At 48.8% G+C, this 17,658-nt stretch overlaps 1 protein-coding gene across 24 annotated transcripts in view; it reads right to left on the bottom strand.

Moving 5' to 3' along the window:
- The window catches only part of CACNA1D (calcium voltage-gated channel subunit alpha1 D), a 320,640-nt gene that overhangs the window by 61,645 nt on the left and 241,337 nt on the right, over window positions 1–17,658 (bottom strand). For 23 of the 24 annotated variants that reach the window (XM_070238804.1, XM_070238798.1, XM_070238803.1 and 20 more), the window contains 10 exons: window positions 17,083–17,149; window positions 16,211–16,358; window positions 14,035–14,164; window positions 10,681–10,740; window positions 7,940–8,046; window positions 6,294–6,381; window positions 5,515–5,622; window positions 5,377–5,429; window positions 3,837–3,983; window positions 1,766–1,967 (listed from right to left, as the gene is read on the bottom strand). In XM_070238804.1, coding sequence (XP_070094905.1) covers window positions 1,766–1,967; window positions 3,837–3,983; window positions 5,377–5,429; window positions 5,515–5,622; window positions 6,294–6,381; window positions 7,940–8,046; window positions 10,681–10,740; window positions 14,035–14,164; window positions 16,211–16,358; window positions 17,083–17,149 — 1,110 coding nt within the window. The remainder of the gene's footprint in view (window positions 1–1,765; window positions 1,968–3,836; window positions 3,984–5,376; window positions 5,430–5,514; window positions 5,623–6,293; window positions 6,382–7,939; window positions 8,047–10,680; window positions 10,741–14,034; window positions 14,165–16,210; window positions 16,359–17,082; window positions 17,150–17,658) is intronic. The other variant, XM_070238787.1, reaches the window with a different exon arrangement.

Consider the following 17,658-nt stretch of genomic DNA (forward strand, 5'->3'; position numbering starts at 1 on the left):
TACAGCTGCACTTCTCCCGCCCGTGCCCTCCTCCAGGAAAGGAAGCCAGGTAATGAGAGGCACGGAAATCCTCGGGAACCAGAGAGGCTGGGCTCACTCCCTGAGACTGGAGCCCCCGCTGCTCCAGGACGGACCCACACAAGACACCTTTGAGGAGCCAGAGCATATTGACCATAAGTGTCTAATGGTGAGCTAGCTGTGTGCCCATCATGGAGCTTGTGAGGCTGGGGAGTTTGTCAAGATCCTCTCAGAACCCCCAGGACGTGGTCAGTAATGATGGCCAGAGCACCGTCCTCCCCATTCACTCTGGGGCTGAGACTGGTCCACACTTTGCACTAAGCCCAGAGGGAGCCTCTGGCTCACCATCAGGCTCTACCTGCTCCTGGGCCCAGACCTCCCCCGTTCCCCTGCTTTGACTGTGCGTTCTGACTTCAGACCAGCTCCCTCTGTCGGGGACCCGGCCCTGCTCTGACCTCACCTGCTGACTCCAGAGACCCCTGATTTGAGCCTGTTCTGGACCTCAGGTGGTGGCACAATTTCAGCTCTGGTGTTGCCTGGCTGGCCTGGGCCTGGGTCTTTCCCTGACACTCGTCTGTGGTGGTGGCGGTGGTCGAGAGGCTAAAGAGTTAGGCCAGGCCTTCCCCTGTCACTGGTGGAATCTGCAGGGACGCCTTGACAACTCAAAGCAACATCTTCCTACAAACCAAGTGACACTGTCCTCGTGTTTCCCCAGCGGGTACAGCTGCAGCTGGGGATAGTGCCTCACCACAGCAACTTCCCCCCAGGAAGCCCAGGCATAGATGATTCTTGCTCATTATGTCATCATCAGAGATGCTACCGATAGAGGACCTGGGGGAAACTCCCAGTGCAGAATCTCGATCTCACAGACAATCTTTTAGGGCTGAAACGGACCTCCAAAAGCAATCCTTAATGCCCTCAATTCAGAAAAACGGAACAGGCATAGAGAGGAGCGGGCATGCACCGAGAGTCACAGAGCAGGTGCAGGCAGAACAGGACCAGAACGCAGGTTTCCCTGCTCCCTCACATCATCACGTGATCAGAGCCAAGAGCCCCTGCTTCTATCTGATTGGTTAAAACAAGGTGCTAGACAAAGAAAGAATGATGCCAGGGCAATCCTAGTCCCAAGTTTAAAGTTAGTGACTTTCCCTGTGGTGTGATAGGGTATTTCCTCCTAAGTCAATGGTTCTCAACCAGGCGACATTTGACAATGTCTGGAGATGTTTTTGGTTGTCACATCTGGGAGGGGAGGGAAAGGGGTTGCTACTGAAATCTAGTGGGTAGAGGCCAGGGATGCTGCTAAACATCCTACAAAGCACATGAAGCACTACACGGAGTGATCCAACCTAAAACGTCAATAGTGTCGAGGTTAAGGATACAGAAGACTACATCTCAGGAGGGACTGTGGGAGCATCAGTGGGTGCTCTCTAGCCCCTGGGCACACCCCCCTACAAGATTCTGAGCTGTCACTAGGGGGTTATGACCACAGAAGGTGGCCTAAGCATCCTTTGACTTCTCACCCACAGGTCTGGGCTGGATTTCACAATTATAAAGTCTAATCTGTATCTGGGAACCTAACTCTCAACAGCGATGACTCAACTGGCTGAGAATGCCCTCTGAACAGGACTCGAGCCCAGGGACAGACAGCAGATGGGTACCCTTCTCTGTGCATGGGTGACATCGTCAAGAGAGAGGGCAGTCCTCTCTTGCTCAAAGGACAGAAGCCCAAACATTGTGTGACTTTAACCTGATTTTTGTCCAGCTCACAGTTCTTATACTCTTTCTCTCCCTGCTCCTGAAACGTGACGATGACGAAGCCCACAAAGATGTTCATCATGAAGAAGGCTACGATGATGATGTAGATGATGAAGAAGATGGAGATCTCCACGCGGTAGTTGTAGATCGGGCCAACATTCTCTCCATTCGAGTCGATGGCTTTATACAGCAACCTGGAGAGCAGAGGACCACGTGAGCGCTGCCAACCCCTTCAGCCAAATCAGCCCAGCCCTGCTGCCTCCCAGGCGTGTCCCTGTCCTGGACACTTCTGTGGGCACTGACTGCCAGACCCCTCCCTGGGAGCCCACCCTAAGGCCCCTGGACAGCAGCAGGTGTCTAAGGATCCTCCTTCGCATTAGGCCCAGTCAGCACAGCCCCTAGAGGGGGACACCTGGGATATATTTGTTGATAGATTGTTTTGAGGACTGAAAAACAAAAGATTTCACAAATATTCAACAACAGCCCTTGCTACTCACAGAGAGAAGAGAGGCAGAACGTCTCACATTAGACAGAACTAAAAACCGTATACACACTGGCAAAGGCGATAAGCAAGCAACCAGGGGTTTCCAAGGAACTAAGAGAGGTTCCCCCAAACTGAAACATGCACTAAAATTAAATCTGCGCCAAGCAGAACTCTTAACAGGGAGAAGGGGAATTATTCTAACACCCTCAAGTTAAACGACGTCCATTCGGATGCAGATTCAACAACGCCAGGGCACCCACCCCATGGACACACTGTGCTAGACACTTTCACATTCACCTGGAAAGGCACAGATCACTGTCATCCCCATCTGACGGAAGCTCAGAGAGGGACTAGAGTGCCCAAGGTCACACCCCTCAGGGCAGGCCTGGGAGTTGAGCCCAGCTCCTCTGAGCTCCAGGTTTGTCCATCTCCCCTCAGCTGCCCCTCTGATTTGCTAAAGTGCAGTTTTGAAACCTGAGACTGCAGCCACTGCCTCTGCAGAGCGAAGGGTCTACATCCACGCCTCTTCTCTCCCCAGGAGGAATTTTCTAATGAACAAGCCCCACCCAACCGTCCTTTTACTCTGCAGGAACTCCTGTAAAGATCTCTGACTCAGGGCCGGCCTGGTGGCATAGTGGTTGAGTTCACGCACTCCACTTTGGCAGCCCAGGGTTCGCCAGTTTGGATCCTGGGCACAGACCTACACCCTGCTCTTCAGCCATGCTGTGGCAGTGTCCCACATACGAAATAGAGGAAGACTGGGGGTGGGGTGGGGCATCAGAGAACAGAGAGTAAAAAGGTACAAGAGACTCTCCTGTCTTGTTCTACCTTCTTTCTTCCTGCATTTCTTACTTTAGCCATCAAAATCCAAGGCATGCTTCAGGACCCTATTTTGCACTTCTCTGACACACCAGACTCCCCTGCCTGGCTGGCTGCCTGACACTCTGACAGATTTGGGCTTCGAAGCGAGCGACCACATCAAGACAGCTCTGTTTCTTCCATGGTGCCTACCACAGCATGCTGCACAGAGCTGGTATCAAAAGCACAGTTTACGAATGAGCAAGTGAGTACATCAGCGATAGATGTGGCACAATGGCAGCCATCCACGCCTGGCACATATTAGCACTCAGTAAGTACTAGGAAGGAAGGAATGAATGAACAAGTGGTTTGGGACACTCTCAACTCCTTCTTTAGGAACAGTGGGATGGCTTTACTGATGTGGCTACCAATGCAAGTTGGCATGACAAACACCTCTGAGGACTCCCCACTGGCCCACCCAGAGATGCTCCCCAGGAGCCAGCTGAAATGAGCCACCTGCTTAGGATCTATGCCACTCCTGCCTCACAAATCCAAGAGCCCCTTCAGCTGACCACAAAGGCCAATCATTTGCTTAATCGGACAGGGGAGCCCTGTGGGCCAAGAAATGGTTGATAAGTGGCCCGAAGTGAACAAGTCATAGGAAAAGCCTGTCACTGTGGAGAAAAGAAGCAGGACTCACTCCAGGAGAGACAGCTCGGCCCAGAGTGCCCCAGGAAGCAAGTAGCAGCCTCCTCAGAAGATGTCCGTGCTCTATACTTACGCAGGCCAGCCCTCAAACGTGGAGACCGTGAAAAGCGCCATCATAGCAGAAAGGACGTTGTCAAAGTTGAAATCACTGTTTTGCCAGATCCTCTCACGGACCACAGGGTTATCGACATCCCCATCCTTGTAGAGGATGAAGAGGCCCCTAGAGAGGAAAAGAAGTGCGGGTCACCCTAGAATGACATTCAATCAGTCACAGCCGCCCCAAAGCCACCGCTGGCCACCGTCACGCTCATCCACCAGCCAGGCCACAGACCCGAGCACTGCACCGTCTGGGGCTTCTCCTTTTCTTTCATTTGTTTCTCTGAATTTAGTTTACTCTGTAGTTCAAATCATCATTGAGTAATTACTAGTTTAATGGATATTCTCCAGAGCAACTAGGCAGACACCCAGCATGTGTCTGTTAACAAGTGAAAACTAGTGAACAGTAAACACCTCTCACACACAATGGGCTCGAAGTGTGCACTGAAGAGTCAGAAGCTTTGGCCATGGAGAATTCCATAAGCCGTGGGAAACAAGCCTAGGTATCCTCTTATCTACATTTTAGTTGTAATCAAATTCCTTCTCTTCATACTGACGATACTCCCAGTTTTCCTTCCAAAGAATGCAATAACTTCCAGCACACAACGTTTCTCATAGAATTTCGTTTCTGGGAGGAGTGCAGTGTCTTTGTTTCACAGATGAGGAAGCAGAGGCTGAGAGAGGGAAGGGAAGGTGTCTTCACACTGCTGCTGTGCTGCTCAACTCCAGGAGGCGCCCTCCACCCCACAGCCTGCGTGAACGGAGGTGCACTGCCACAGCCACACTGCAGCCAGCGCTCTCTTACCGCACCTTCTGCTGAAAAGAAACCCCAACGAACGTAGCAGTGCAAGCAGCCGAAGTGCAGGTGGTGACATCGCCAAAGGATGGGAAACGGACTTCCCTAAAGTTTTAGAACTTTAGGCAGTGTCTGCCTTCACATTCTTCTGGACATCTTGGGATAAGAGGCACGAGTATTTCCCACCTTGTCTCCCCTCTGCCCACTCTTGTGAACAGAACTATGGTCAAAATGTGGGTCACAGGAGCCAGGGAAGAGAAGCAGTCTGGGAAACTTGTCAGAAGAGAGTAGCCAGCTTCTGAACAGCAGGGAGTGGAGATTCGAGCTGTGGTTTGGGCAAAAATTATCCATGTGGCTGTAAGGGGAGCTTTCTGGGGCATTTCATAATTGTTCTTGTAGGTTTTAGTGGGTCTTCCTCCAGTTAGCAGATTCTATAATTCTTTGGGGGTGATGAAAAGCTTTGCAGTGGTGGTGCTTACACTGCAGTGTGATTGTACAGAACGCCCCTGAACTGCACAGTTTAAAATAGTTAATTTTATGTTATGTGAATTTCACCTGAAATAAAACAAATACAAAAACCCTCCATCTCTCCAGCCATGAGCTGAGCACACAGGCCCCTTGCAAGACGGGACGGACACTTCTGAAATGCTAGCACGAGCAAATCCTCGAAGTTTTCCATTTGTCCTTCTAAATTCCAAACTCCTGCATCCAGGACACTCACCTGCATTCTTCTGGGTTACTTTTGGCTTCATCTGTGCAGCGATAAAACTTTCCCTGGGTACAAAACAGACAACAGTCACATGCAGGCTTCCCCTGGAGGGATGAATTGGGCTCCGTGCTGGAAGACGCCTCCCTGTACCTTAAACAACTGGACCCCGATGCAGGCAAACATGAACTGGAGAAGGGTGGTGACGATCATGATGTTGCCAATTGTCCGGATGGCCACGAAGACACACTGGACGACATGCTGTGGGGAGAGAGGAGCAGGAGGGGACAGAGGAGCGTGGCTCACCTTTGTTGTTTTAGCCACGGGATGAACTAATACCAGCCAAGGTTTTCTACATTTATGTGCATTTTTATATGCTTTTCCAACTTTGTGGTCCCCTGTGCCTTATTTTTCAGGTAGTTATCTATGGGGAGTTACCACCAGGGTACTGTGGCGACCTGAGAGGAGCACCCTGCCGGTGGGCCCCTCCTTGTTTCCTCCCAAAGCAGTTGGCTGAGTCAGAAGAAATGCCCTAGGGTGCAGCGTGGCCTGGCACACAGGCCCATGGGCCCCACACCCCATGAAAGGACTTAGGAAAATGAACATCCTCTGGCCTGTTGTACAACCTGGAGGAGAATAGATTTAAAGACTAAAAGAAACCCAAAGAAATACTATCAATAATGAAAAAAGTAATAAAATGAATAGTATTCACATAAAGAAAAGTATCTTAAATTAACAACAAAAAAGAAAAGAATACTGTTTAAAATGCTATCAGCACTTGGCAGAGGCAGCTGCATTGGTTAGAAATGTCCTTTTCAAACGTACAACCCACTTTAGAAACCATCAGGGCTCACCCCAGCTCTGGCCCAGAAAAGTCGGTAATTACAGCTAACCCCAAGGGAAGCGAGCCCAGCCTGGAGAGGAGGCCAAACCTTAAGTCCTTTCGCTCTGTTGATTGCCCTGAGTGGCCTTAGGACCCTTAGGACCCTCAGAATCTTCACAACGGAGATGGCACTGGATCTAAGGAAGAGAGCAAAGAAAGAAAGAAAGTAGAGTGTGTTACAGATAAAATGCTTTGAGATGACTTCACTCAGCCTTCACTTTGCGCCACTACACAACATGCTGGGACCCTGAGGAGCTGAGCGAATCTCACCCCACAACTCACACATGAAGGGCCTCCTCCTTCCAGTCCTCACCACACAGCCCCTCCTGAGTGAGGCCCACGGGCCCTGCGCCTTAGCACACAGCGAATGCAGCACAAACAGGACTTAGGATTTGCTTTGTTCTTTTTCACTTGATGTAAACAGTAGGTAGTATTTGGCTTTTAGGCTGCAGTTTTGTTTGGTTTTGCTTTGAGTGTGGAGACCTGCTGCAGTGCTCTGGTGCTGGGCTTCTCTGGCCTTCCAGGGCTCCACTGTTCAGCGGGAGAGACGGGCAATCACAACCCAGCATGGCACGTATCACAACGGAGGTGATGCAGCCTGCGGTGCTGGGGGAGCACAACCTTGGGGAGCCTGGGAAGGTCCCCTAGGGAGGTGATATCCAGGTGAGTCCCAGGTGGGTAGGGGTTAGGTAGACAAAAGGAGAAAGGGCTCCAGCCAAGGGAACAGCCCCTACAAAGACCCTAGACGAGAGAAGGCAGCTCATTTAGCATGGCAGGCAGCTGAGTGTGGCCACACCACACGCTCAGAAGGCAGTGGGCAAGGGCTGCAGCAGGGAGTCTATAGGAGTTGCAAAGACACTAGTGAGAAAGTCCTAAGCTGTGACGACATGCCTCTTTCCCCCGAACAGTGGTGGAAGGTAAGGAGGATCAACAGGGGGCCGTTTCAGGCAGGCATCCTCGGTCTTCTGAGGGGAATGAGGCTCCCCATTCACCTTTAGCTCAGAGGTCGTGTGAACTCATGTGCTCTCATATGGGGGTACTGATGGTCAGCACCTGAGCAGAGGTGCTTATATGTCAGCAGAAAAGCAAGGCCACCCCTGGATGCTCCCATTGGAGCCTCTACCCCTGACCCCTGAGTATGGTAGGCAGGCAATGTGCAACTCGGATTATTTTCCACCAGAAATCCCTAAATGCTATGGAAAGGCCCTAGGGCCCTGACTTGCAGCCTCGTCCCTGCCTGGCTGAAAGTTTTAGTGACCAAAAAAAAAAGGGTCATAGCAGCTGATATATCCTGGAGATCAAGGGAAGGCTTCAACATTCAAGCTGGTCCCAGCCCCTCCTGTACAGATGGGGAACTGAGATCCTAGGAGAGATGCCCTCAAGGCCCTAGGACCAGCTCCTGGAGGAACCCAAACCGGAAGCCAGCTTCCCTCCCCCTAGTCAAGACTTCTTCCCCCTCTTTTGAAAGCAATTATCATAGAGAGTAATAACCTAGCAGAAGGCATGCAAAGAAAAAGAGAAACACAAGAGCATGAGTTGTCCCAATGCTTTCTGGCATGGGCACAAATTAAGATTTCCCAGATAACTAAATGTAATCATTCACACATTGCCCAGCCTTTATGAACTATGTAAAAATTCCTCACGTAAACCATCCTGCTCCACAGTCCTGTGTACACATGCACACAGAATACTTACTGGATCCCAAATGACACCAGAGACACCCCAACAACCAGCATATCCAGCAAATTGAAGTAGTTCCTGCAGAAAGCCCCTTTGTGGAGGAAAGCTCCAAAGGTCGTCATCTATAAGCAGAATCATGAGTGATTTACTGTCTGTTCTCTCTAGAGGAAAAGAAACCTGGGCTCTTTACAAAACCTCGAGGAAATTATGACTTTATGAACAGTGTGCGTTAAGAAGCCAGAAATACAAACCAACAGGGCAGAGCAACCGAATCATTTGTTTAAAAATTGAAAAAGGGCAGCTGACTTCCGATACGTTGTAAAAGAAGAGACCAATCCAGACTTTATGACAGTGATGACAAATTTCAAATATGAATGCATCATTGGCATGTCCAAAGAGTCTGTCTGAGGAGAGAGTCCACATGACCACGCTCGTCAGGACGTAATTGCTGCCCAGACAACTCCGGCTTCCCCAAAGCACCGGCTTTGGCCCTTCTGAGACCCCAGGAGAGCCCCAGGTCCAACCCAGCCTTCCCCGTGGGGGCTAGAAAAAGCACTGGGGTCCAGTGCTCACAGGCTCCGCTGACATGGAAACTTGCCTCCTTTTGTCAGGTAGGCCCGTTACTGTTCCCGGCAGTCCTTAGCCATACTTTAGAGGGTTCCTCCAAGGCCAGTTGCTCTAGCTTGTGCAACGCATGGCAAGGAAGTGTCACATGCGTCTCACCACTCTCTAATCACATGCCATGTGTACCCGGAGCCCACAGTGTGGGTGCCCCAGGGAGGTTCCTACTAGTGATGGAAAAGGAATTTCATGAGGAAGTTCCCTAGAGTAAAAACAGCAAAACACATAGAATTCACTATTTAAAAAAAAAAAAAAGTGGGAGAAGGCTCAGATGACTACAGGAGAGGAGAAGCAGAGTTGGGAACTAATTACAATGGACTACATGAAATGGCCAACATTTATCTTTGTGACCTACAAAAATGGCAATTTCAAATGGTTTAACCAAATAACCAAAACAGTGTTCCAAATCTTCCCAAGGCCGCCAGGAACCACCATTTCTGATGTTAGATGCTTCTCAGTGAATATCTATTTTCTGAATCCTTCTTGTTTTAGCTTATTTTCCACCCTCTTAAAATACTTTTGAAATGAAGAATGACTCGGAAGATTTAAGTCACTGAGGTGAAAATACAGAAATTTAAAAGCGATAATTGTTTTTTTTGATATAAACCTGTATCTCATTTGCCCCAAAGCCCAAGAGTAACTACATTCATTTAACAATGTAAAAAGGTGGAAAGTAAAATAAAACCTCAATTAACCAGGCTAACAGACTAAGTAGAACTTTTCCCCACTCAGTTTGAGGAGAAGGCAAATTCAAAAAAAAAAAAAAAGCAGCTCAGGATCAAGCAGGGGCCGGGTGATGTCCCTGTACTCCAGCCCTGTGCCTTCTGCATCTCTGCCCCTTACCATGGAGACCGTGTTGGAACATGCTCACTGACCCAGGCACTGGTCTCCCTTAGGAAAGGACTGTCGGCCAAATTCACTGGCTTAAAGGCAGGAAAATAAACTCAAATTTTTAGGTTTTTAAAAAAGCTTTAAACAGAGGGTGGTTGGTTTTGTGCTAATATTTTCCTTAACCAAAAAGGAAAAGAAAATGTCTAAATAGCCCATTCTCTGGCAACATTAACTGAGGTTTCATTTTCTGAAAGATTTTGTGAAGAGCCCAAGTTCTACAGTAGACTAACACAAAATACATTTTTTTCCTGAGATGTGCACACAAAAAAACCCAAAATGGTTTAAAGAAAATTGTGGTCAGAAGTCCTCATTTCTCAGCTTGTCTCCCCACTAAGGGCTGATTGCTCTGACAGTTGTCATGGGCCACATTGTTCCAGAACAGCAAGGACCCACGCCATTTAGCAAGTCTGGGGGGTTCTTGGCTCTCTGCTGTGGGTCTCCAGACCTCTGAGTACAGAAGGAATGAGATCCCCGAGGGTGGCCTTCACCATCAGTACACAAACCACATGCAGCAATGGCAACTGTCAGCTCATGCATGGGCAGTACATTTAGGGCGCCCTGTCCAAAGGATGCTCTTTTGATTTGTTTAAATGTAAGCCCATCCATTAAAACAGACATAAAAATACCTTAACACAAATAGACCCAAGTTATCTTGCAAATCCTGTTGCAAGAAAATAGTGTGCTACTATTTTAGGACACTGAAAACAATTCAGTCAAAGAAATGAAAAGAGAGACATTCCCTTCACAGGAGAAATGCTTTTCCTCTGACTTTGACGTCAGGAAGGGTGGAAGAAAGTTCACACGTAGTGATGTACCCTGTTGTCAGTTGACATATTTCAGAGAATATAAAAAAAAAAAAAGAGCAAAATATAATTTCCAATCACTATTATGAAGCCAAAGTAGCTTCTACATGCATTCCAAGATTGAAAAGAAATAGCAAAAATAAGTTGAATTGTTATAGGAAAAAATTCTTTGGATGAAAAAATAAGTATAGCTTGATCACAAAAGACAAAAAATAAAAATAATTGAAAGCACGTCACGCCTCTTTGCTGTGTGTCACACGCAGGAGCAGCCCCTTAGACACACTGCTGTGGAACCTGTTACCTTCAAAACGATCTCAAATGCAAAAGTACCAGTGAAGACATAATCTGCGTAACCTAGCATCTGGAAGGTAAACAAAGAATTGCAACTATTATTGCTACAGCTGCTTTAGGATATGTGAGGATCAATGGAAAAGCCATTACCTTTAACAGGATTTCAACAGTAAAGATGGCTGTGAAAGCATAGTCAAAGTAACCCAGTATCTGCAAGGTACAACACACGGACATGAGAAAAAGCATCCGGACAAACAGCCACATGCCCTTGGGTGGAACCCCTACGTGCGCTCAGAGACCGTTCTCCTTGGGTAAGCCCGCCACTCTGGAGGTAAGTGCCGAGATGCTCATAAATGCCCCATTTGGTCCAATTACAGCTCATCTTTATGACCAAACGAAGAGCATCTGGGAATACTTACCTCCTTTAACCACTCAGGCTCTCTTCCCGGTCTCATGTCTTGGACAGACAGAGGCTCATTTCTAAAAGTGCTTTATTAATAACCTTTGCTCATCGGAGCACTACAGTGACAAATTACTTGTGGCACCAGATAAATTAGAGTCTTACACACATTCTAGATTTTTAACTGCATTTTTGGCTGAATGAAATATGTTGCTATCCAGCTGAGCTTCAGATTGGTGGAGAAATGTAAATAAAGATGGAAAGTGGCATCACATGGGGCCAGCAGCTTTCACGTGTCTCCTCCAATTCCAGTCCGTTTAGTCAGGGAGTAAACACCCTTCCCCCACCAATGTGCCGGCTGGATAAATGTGTAAGGAAGAGTTTCACTTATCCTCTTGCTCTGCATCAAACACTGCTCCCTCCCAAGGCGGGTTTTTACCTCGCTGGACCCACTCAAAGAATGACTGACTTGGCCTCTCAATTATCTCCCCAGGCTACTTTATCACATTCCTGAAAATACCTTCTACTCTCCAACCAACCAAGTCCTGCCAACCCCTTCTGGGGGCCCTGAGTCTACTGGGAGCCACAGGGATAGGAGGGCGGGGCATGTGGGCCAGCAGCAGGAAGTCTGACCACTCAACTAAGGCTGCTTGCAGGGAACCCTCAGCCACAAAGATGGCAGCCGAGACTCTGCCAGCAGAAGAGGCTGTCTTGGCTGTTTATCTTCACGACAACTATGCACTATGGTTTGAAAGAACTGAAGAGATCACAGCTGGAGAGGACCATGGAGATCACCCAGGCCAACTCCTTCCCCTTAACAGATGCGGACGCTGGGAAGCGGGGCAGCTGCTCAGGCCACGCAGCCAGTCACAGGTGTTGTTAAGCAAGGAGCAAAGCCCGTGGAATGCTAGTCAAGACCCACAGGCCCTGCTGTTTAAGTGTGGGATCCACCTCAGGGGTCCTTTGCTGTTACAATAAGGTGAGGACCTCTGCTTCACAGGCCAGCTCCCCTCAGCTGAGGTTCTCTCTTCAGAGGGTGTTCATCGTCCAAACTGTTTCTGCTTCTGGATTTATACATTTTGCTTGAACACTTCTGTGTATCTGTGTTTCTGACTAGAAACAATGAGAGGTATTTCCAGTACACTAGACCCCTGCCCCCTCCCCTTTATTCCCTCCTGGGTCCCAGCAGGACTGTTAATGCTGAAAAGCCCCCGGGCCACCAAGAAAGACAGTGCTGCCCACGAGCCAACCCCCACCTAGTTTCTGGGGTCAAAGCTCTTAGATCTAAGTTGTTCTTTCCTCACTCAGCCTCCATTCTCTTTTTCACTAGTAACTCAGCTAAGGTTTTAAAAAAACTCCAAAACTGCGTGATTCCAGTTATATGAGGTATCTAAAGCAGTCAAATTCACAGAAAGCAGAATGGTCATTGTAAGGCCTGGTGGAGAAGGAAATGGGGAGGGGAGCTGCTGTTCAATGGGTGTAAGATTTCAGTCATGCAAGGTGAATAAATTCTGGAGATCCACTGTAGAATATAGTGCCTATCATTAAGAATGCTGTCTTGTACACTTAAACATTTGTTAAGAGGGCAGATCTCACGTTAAATGTTCTTATCACAATAAAAAAAACAGTATTTTAAAAGCAAGACACATATACATATGTACATCTATAAAAAAGAATAACAACATTCTTAGGAAAAGCAGCAAGGAGCATGAGAGCATAAACTCATGGGGAAGTAATTACAATAAAAAATAAGAACATGAAGGCCCGTGTAACTTAACTTCTGTCAGTCTGCGTTCTAGACTAGCTCCTGACCTAGTCTGTCACGTGATATTTTTTCCTAACAGCTTTTTCTCTTGAGTCTCTTTATTATGAAGGAATTCAATGACAGGAAGGTCTTTGTTCCATTTGAATGTCTAGATAGAGACAGCCTTGGAATCTCAAACAAAAGTACAGATTAAGACAGGCCCAGCGCCTTCATCTTTACATCAACACCAACATGTGCCTTGGGGGAACGTTCTTTTTATCTTCATGCCAGAGTGCAGTTTTATCAATCCCATGTTCTGTGTTTGCCAGGCTTCAAACCGAGAGCACTGGAGATGCAAAGACACAGCACGAGGCTTGGTTGTCATGAGAGAAATCCTAGGGCACTGATCTGGTGATTTGTGTTTGTCCTCAAATCTCTAAAAATCTCACGTACAGAAGGAAGTACCAACCAGGCAAGGCAGTGACGCTGACGGCTCCACACCTTGAGGGCCTCCCTCTCCCGGGAGGGTTTCTGGGGAACCGTCTGAAACTGCACTACAACACCAAAGCCGGAGAGTCCACAGGTTACCCATCTCCTGAAGCTGGCCTCTGGACTGTTCTGAGAGCTGAACTGCTAAGATGGGACTGTGTAGGCAAGGAATAATTTAGGGACCAGTTTCTGTCCCACGGAGATGCGGCGGAAGGGTGCTATCCCTAAATTACGAAACTGATCAGTAATACAAAACTTAACTCTCTGCTTGTTTTCTTTGTAAAAGCTCCTCCTGCTCCACCAAAACACAGTTCTTCCTCTCCACCGACCCACTCAATTCCACACCCCATCATCTCCCTAACTTGTATTTCTCCTCAGCAGTGGAGCCGAGTAGCTGCCTGAATGCAAGTCCACATGAGCTATGCCCTCCCTGCCAACTCTAAACAAGAGCTCCTGGGCATGTGACACACCTGGTTTCAATTTTACTTTCTCTCCTGCTGGATGATTCCACTAGGCAAAAATCTCAAAATAGGTGTGGATGTGAATTTGACCGGGGAGGGGAAAAGAGACCAAAATGTTGGCAACAAGGAATGAAGAGGAAGAGAAGCAGGTCCCTGAATACACTATAAGTTCCTGCAGAGTTCTTAAAATGAAGTTTAAAATACATGATTCAATCAAGGTTCGTCCCGATGAAACAGAACCTCTCTGGCACTTATAAACCTGACACGTAAAACACTTGCCAGAGAGCGAGAGGCCCACTCTAGCTTCCAGCCTCGCAGGCTCCACAGGCCCTGCCCTGCCTGCCTCTGCCTGCAAGGCCAGTGCTGATCCCAGAGGGAGCCCACCCGCCCATCCTCGCCCAGCAACTTACAGTGTTCCGGAAAGAGTGGCTGCGGATGGGGTCCTCGGCGGCGAGGGCAGCACTGCTCAGCATGATGAAGACAAGGATGAGGTTGGTGAAGATGTGGTGGTTGATGAGCTTGTGACAGCCCACGCGGATCCTGTAGGGAAAGCCACCGCATGGACACAGCCCCAGACTGGGCCCAGGCAGACAGGCCAGCGCCTTCAGCATCAGGGCCCCGTCTGGGTGACAGGTCAGGCAGAGGACAGCTGCCCACTGTGCCGCCCATGCCCCCCACCCAGCAAACCAGAACCACCTGACCTCGAAACCCCAGGATGGCAGACCCCGAGGACCCATGGTGCCCTGGCTCTGTGTGGGTGCTCCACAGAGATCACTCGCTGAGTCCTTAAAGTGGGGATCATCACCCTTCCAAAGGCGCAGAAACAGAGGCTTCAGCACGTGAAAGAACTTTCTTAAGGGGACACAGCTGGTAAGGACCAGGGGCAGATTCCCCATCCAAGTCTGGCTGTGACGTTTTCCCACTGTAACATGAAGACCAGCCAGTTACCTTCCCTGCCTCAGAAAGGAGACTAGGTCAGAGCTCATGGCAACAGCTTGCTAAGAACGAGAGCAAGCCCGTCTGGTCCGGCAGTTGGGCTACATGAAAATATAACTGCAGTAGCGGGGCTTGGTGAGGTCTCCTGTTATGTGGAGATTTTGTCATAAGTACTATTTTTTTTATTTTGCGGGGGAGGAGTTGACCCATGACAAGCACTCCTGTGAAAGTGAAGTGAAAGCCATGTCACCGTGCAGGAATCTCACAGGATCTTCCTGCACCATGTGACAGAGCCACCAGAGTCCGTGAAGCAAGGCAGGTGGCGCGTGCCCAGCCCTCCCGGCCCGGCTCTCACGACAGCCCCATGGCCGTCAGAGCCTCTCCTCTGCCCCTGCCATCAGTGGGCTAGTTACCACCTGACTACCCTCAGCCTCAATATTTAACTTCAGAATTTCAAGATCTTTTTTGTTTCTTGGCCTATAGACTACATGGAGGTTTTCCTTTGAAAAGATTGTTCACTTTTCAAACTGGAGTCAACTTTATATGAAGGTGACCCCTTGCTTCAAACCCCCCTTGTGAGGCTGCTTAATGCTGGGATGTGGCCCTGGGGGGCTTGCCAGCTGTCAGCAGCTGGGGAAGGCCTCCCAGGGCTGTGCAGGCAGGAGTGCTCATGGCTTTGGGGGAAATCAATCCATCCCTTCAATATGTAAGATACAGTGAGCTGTAGGTATTGGTAACGTTGGTTGAATAACTTTTTTTTTTTAAGAGACACCCAAACTCTCAACAGTGATGATCTTCAAGTCCCTAAGGACTGCAGCAGGCCCTGCTTCACACCTGCGTCTCCCCGGGGCCTGCAGATTATAGAGTTCTTCTCCGACAGCCAAGAACTACTTCTGCAATTCTAGAAACCTTTCCAGGAGCCATTTATTCCCCCTGGCATTTCACTCAGTCCCAGATGATTTAAAACCTAGAAACCAGCTAGTAAATAAACGTCTTCCTCTTGCAGTACTTGTGAGTAATTACCACGTTCCTAGTGAGCACCTTATCATTTTAACACTAGAAACGCTATTTTAAGCAGAATATCATTAAGCGGGATTGAATAGCTACAACCCATAAAATACCATTGAGCAATATTACTTTATAGTTATAAAACTCAACAGCGAGAAATGATCAACTAAACTGGATCTCTGGATGAAGATGTGTGCAGAAAGTGGTCAAAAAATTGTCATCCCCCAAAGCATCTTAACAGAAGACCCATGCATGAAAAAAGGGTCCTTCAGATGGAAAACACTTCACAGCTAACGGCCCACGGAACACCAGAGCCGTGGGCTCTGACTGAGCTGCAGGTATTCCACACTGCCGGCCCCAGGGCAGTGGTAAAGAGGGAGAAGAATCTGGAAGGGTGCTCCTCTCAGGTCCTGGTGACCCCCCTATATCCCCTCCAGGAACGGGAAGGCCAAGAAGAGATGGACAGAGGGCAAAGGCAAGGCTGGAGCAGGAGAGGATCGGAGGGATCTCAGGGGGCTCTGACACTCAGGTGCAGAAAAGGGCATGACCCACCTTCCTTCACCTCATCCCCAGCCACCCTCAGCAACCCATAGGGCCCCAGGTGAGACGGGGCAGTGATGTGACTAGAAAGGGGGTATTTACGGGTTGGTCTTGCTAAGAATGAAGAAAGCGCTCCCTTCAGGAATGGGGGCGATTTTCTCCTTCATGTTCAACTCCGAGATTCTGCGAGGACGGGGGCCAGCAGGAACCTCAGGTTCATCCTCCTCCTCCTCCTCTTCCTCTTCACCTACTTTAAATGAGACACTTTTTTTATAGGCATGAAATAAACAAAGATTACATTTGGGTTTGAATGATTATTCTCAATTTCACATGAAAATTTGGCTTAAACTTTAACAAAATCTATCAGCTTACATTAATCCCTTTGGAATATGGACTGAATGTGTGCAGAGGGCTGAGAAGTGTACCCATCATGAGTGTGTGCAGCTGTGGCAATGAGGTACCCAGCAGTTAAAGACGTGAGCACAGGTAAGGTGGCTGCAGTGGGGTCCTCACTGCCATCGCCTCAGCATCTGGCTGTTTCCCCAGTAACCTCTTGCTCAGCTTTGGCCTGACAACACTGTGTGGGACTTCAAGTCCCACATCACCAGCCCCCAGGCCCCCTCTCCATAGTCCCTCCTACACTAGCCAATCAAGGCACCAGTCAAACGTGGAAGTGTCAGGTGAGCAGTAATAACTGGTCACCTCCTAGAGAGATTTCCCAGCAAAAGTTGGGTTTGCCAGGATTCACCTACACTTTTTCTCCTCACCACTTGGAATCTGGCTCATGTAAGCTTCCTGTGACCAAAAGAAAAAGAACTAACTGTCCCACGAAGAGACTAGACCCATGGCCTCAGCAGCCCAGCGGGTGCCCCAGCTGGGTTAGCCAGCGACAGACACAGCCACTGAGCACAGAGGGATGGCAAAGCCATATCCCTCATGAGCTGAGAGCCTGTGTCTGGCCTGCACCACCATACCTGGCACATCACAAGGCGGGTAGGGGTCCTTGTCCTCATCTTCTTCTCGGTAGTCATCGATTGTAACCTAGGATGACAGAGAGGTCTTGGGAGGAGGGGAGACTCTGACTTAAATGTACATCAGAGGGCCCAAGTGAAGACTCAACCTTGCCATTGCGCACAGGGTGAAGTGTGCACTGTATGCAAGTGAGCGTGTAGAGACAGCGGACGCCCCCAGATGATGATTCTGCTTAGGACAGAAGGTCTGAGGGCAGATGAGGAGAAAACAGGTATAACCCCTACCCAGGCACAGTCAGCCAGCACCATCCACACCTCTTCCTATCCTAGCGTTGTCACACATGCCACATGTACGACATGTATGGTAACCACATTGTGGATTCCTGTCTGTCTACTAGACTGGGAGCCCCATGCAGGCAGGGACCTCGTCAGTCTTGTTCATTCATGACCCCCAGTCTCTGAGACACAGTAACCATTCAAAACGTATTTACGGACTCAATGAACAAACAAATGAAAAATCCAGAGCTGTCATAAGTGGGATGAAGTTTGACAGTATAGCCCTAAGCACCCAGACCCCCT

This window comes from Equus caballus, chromosome 16, assembly GCF_041296265.1.
Source record: "Equus caballus isolate H_3958 breed thoroughbred chromosome 16, TB-T2T, whole genome shotgun sequence".
Lineage (NCBI taxonomy): Eukaryota > Metazoa > Chordata > Mammalia > Perissodactyla > Equidae > Equus > Equus caballus.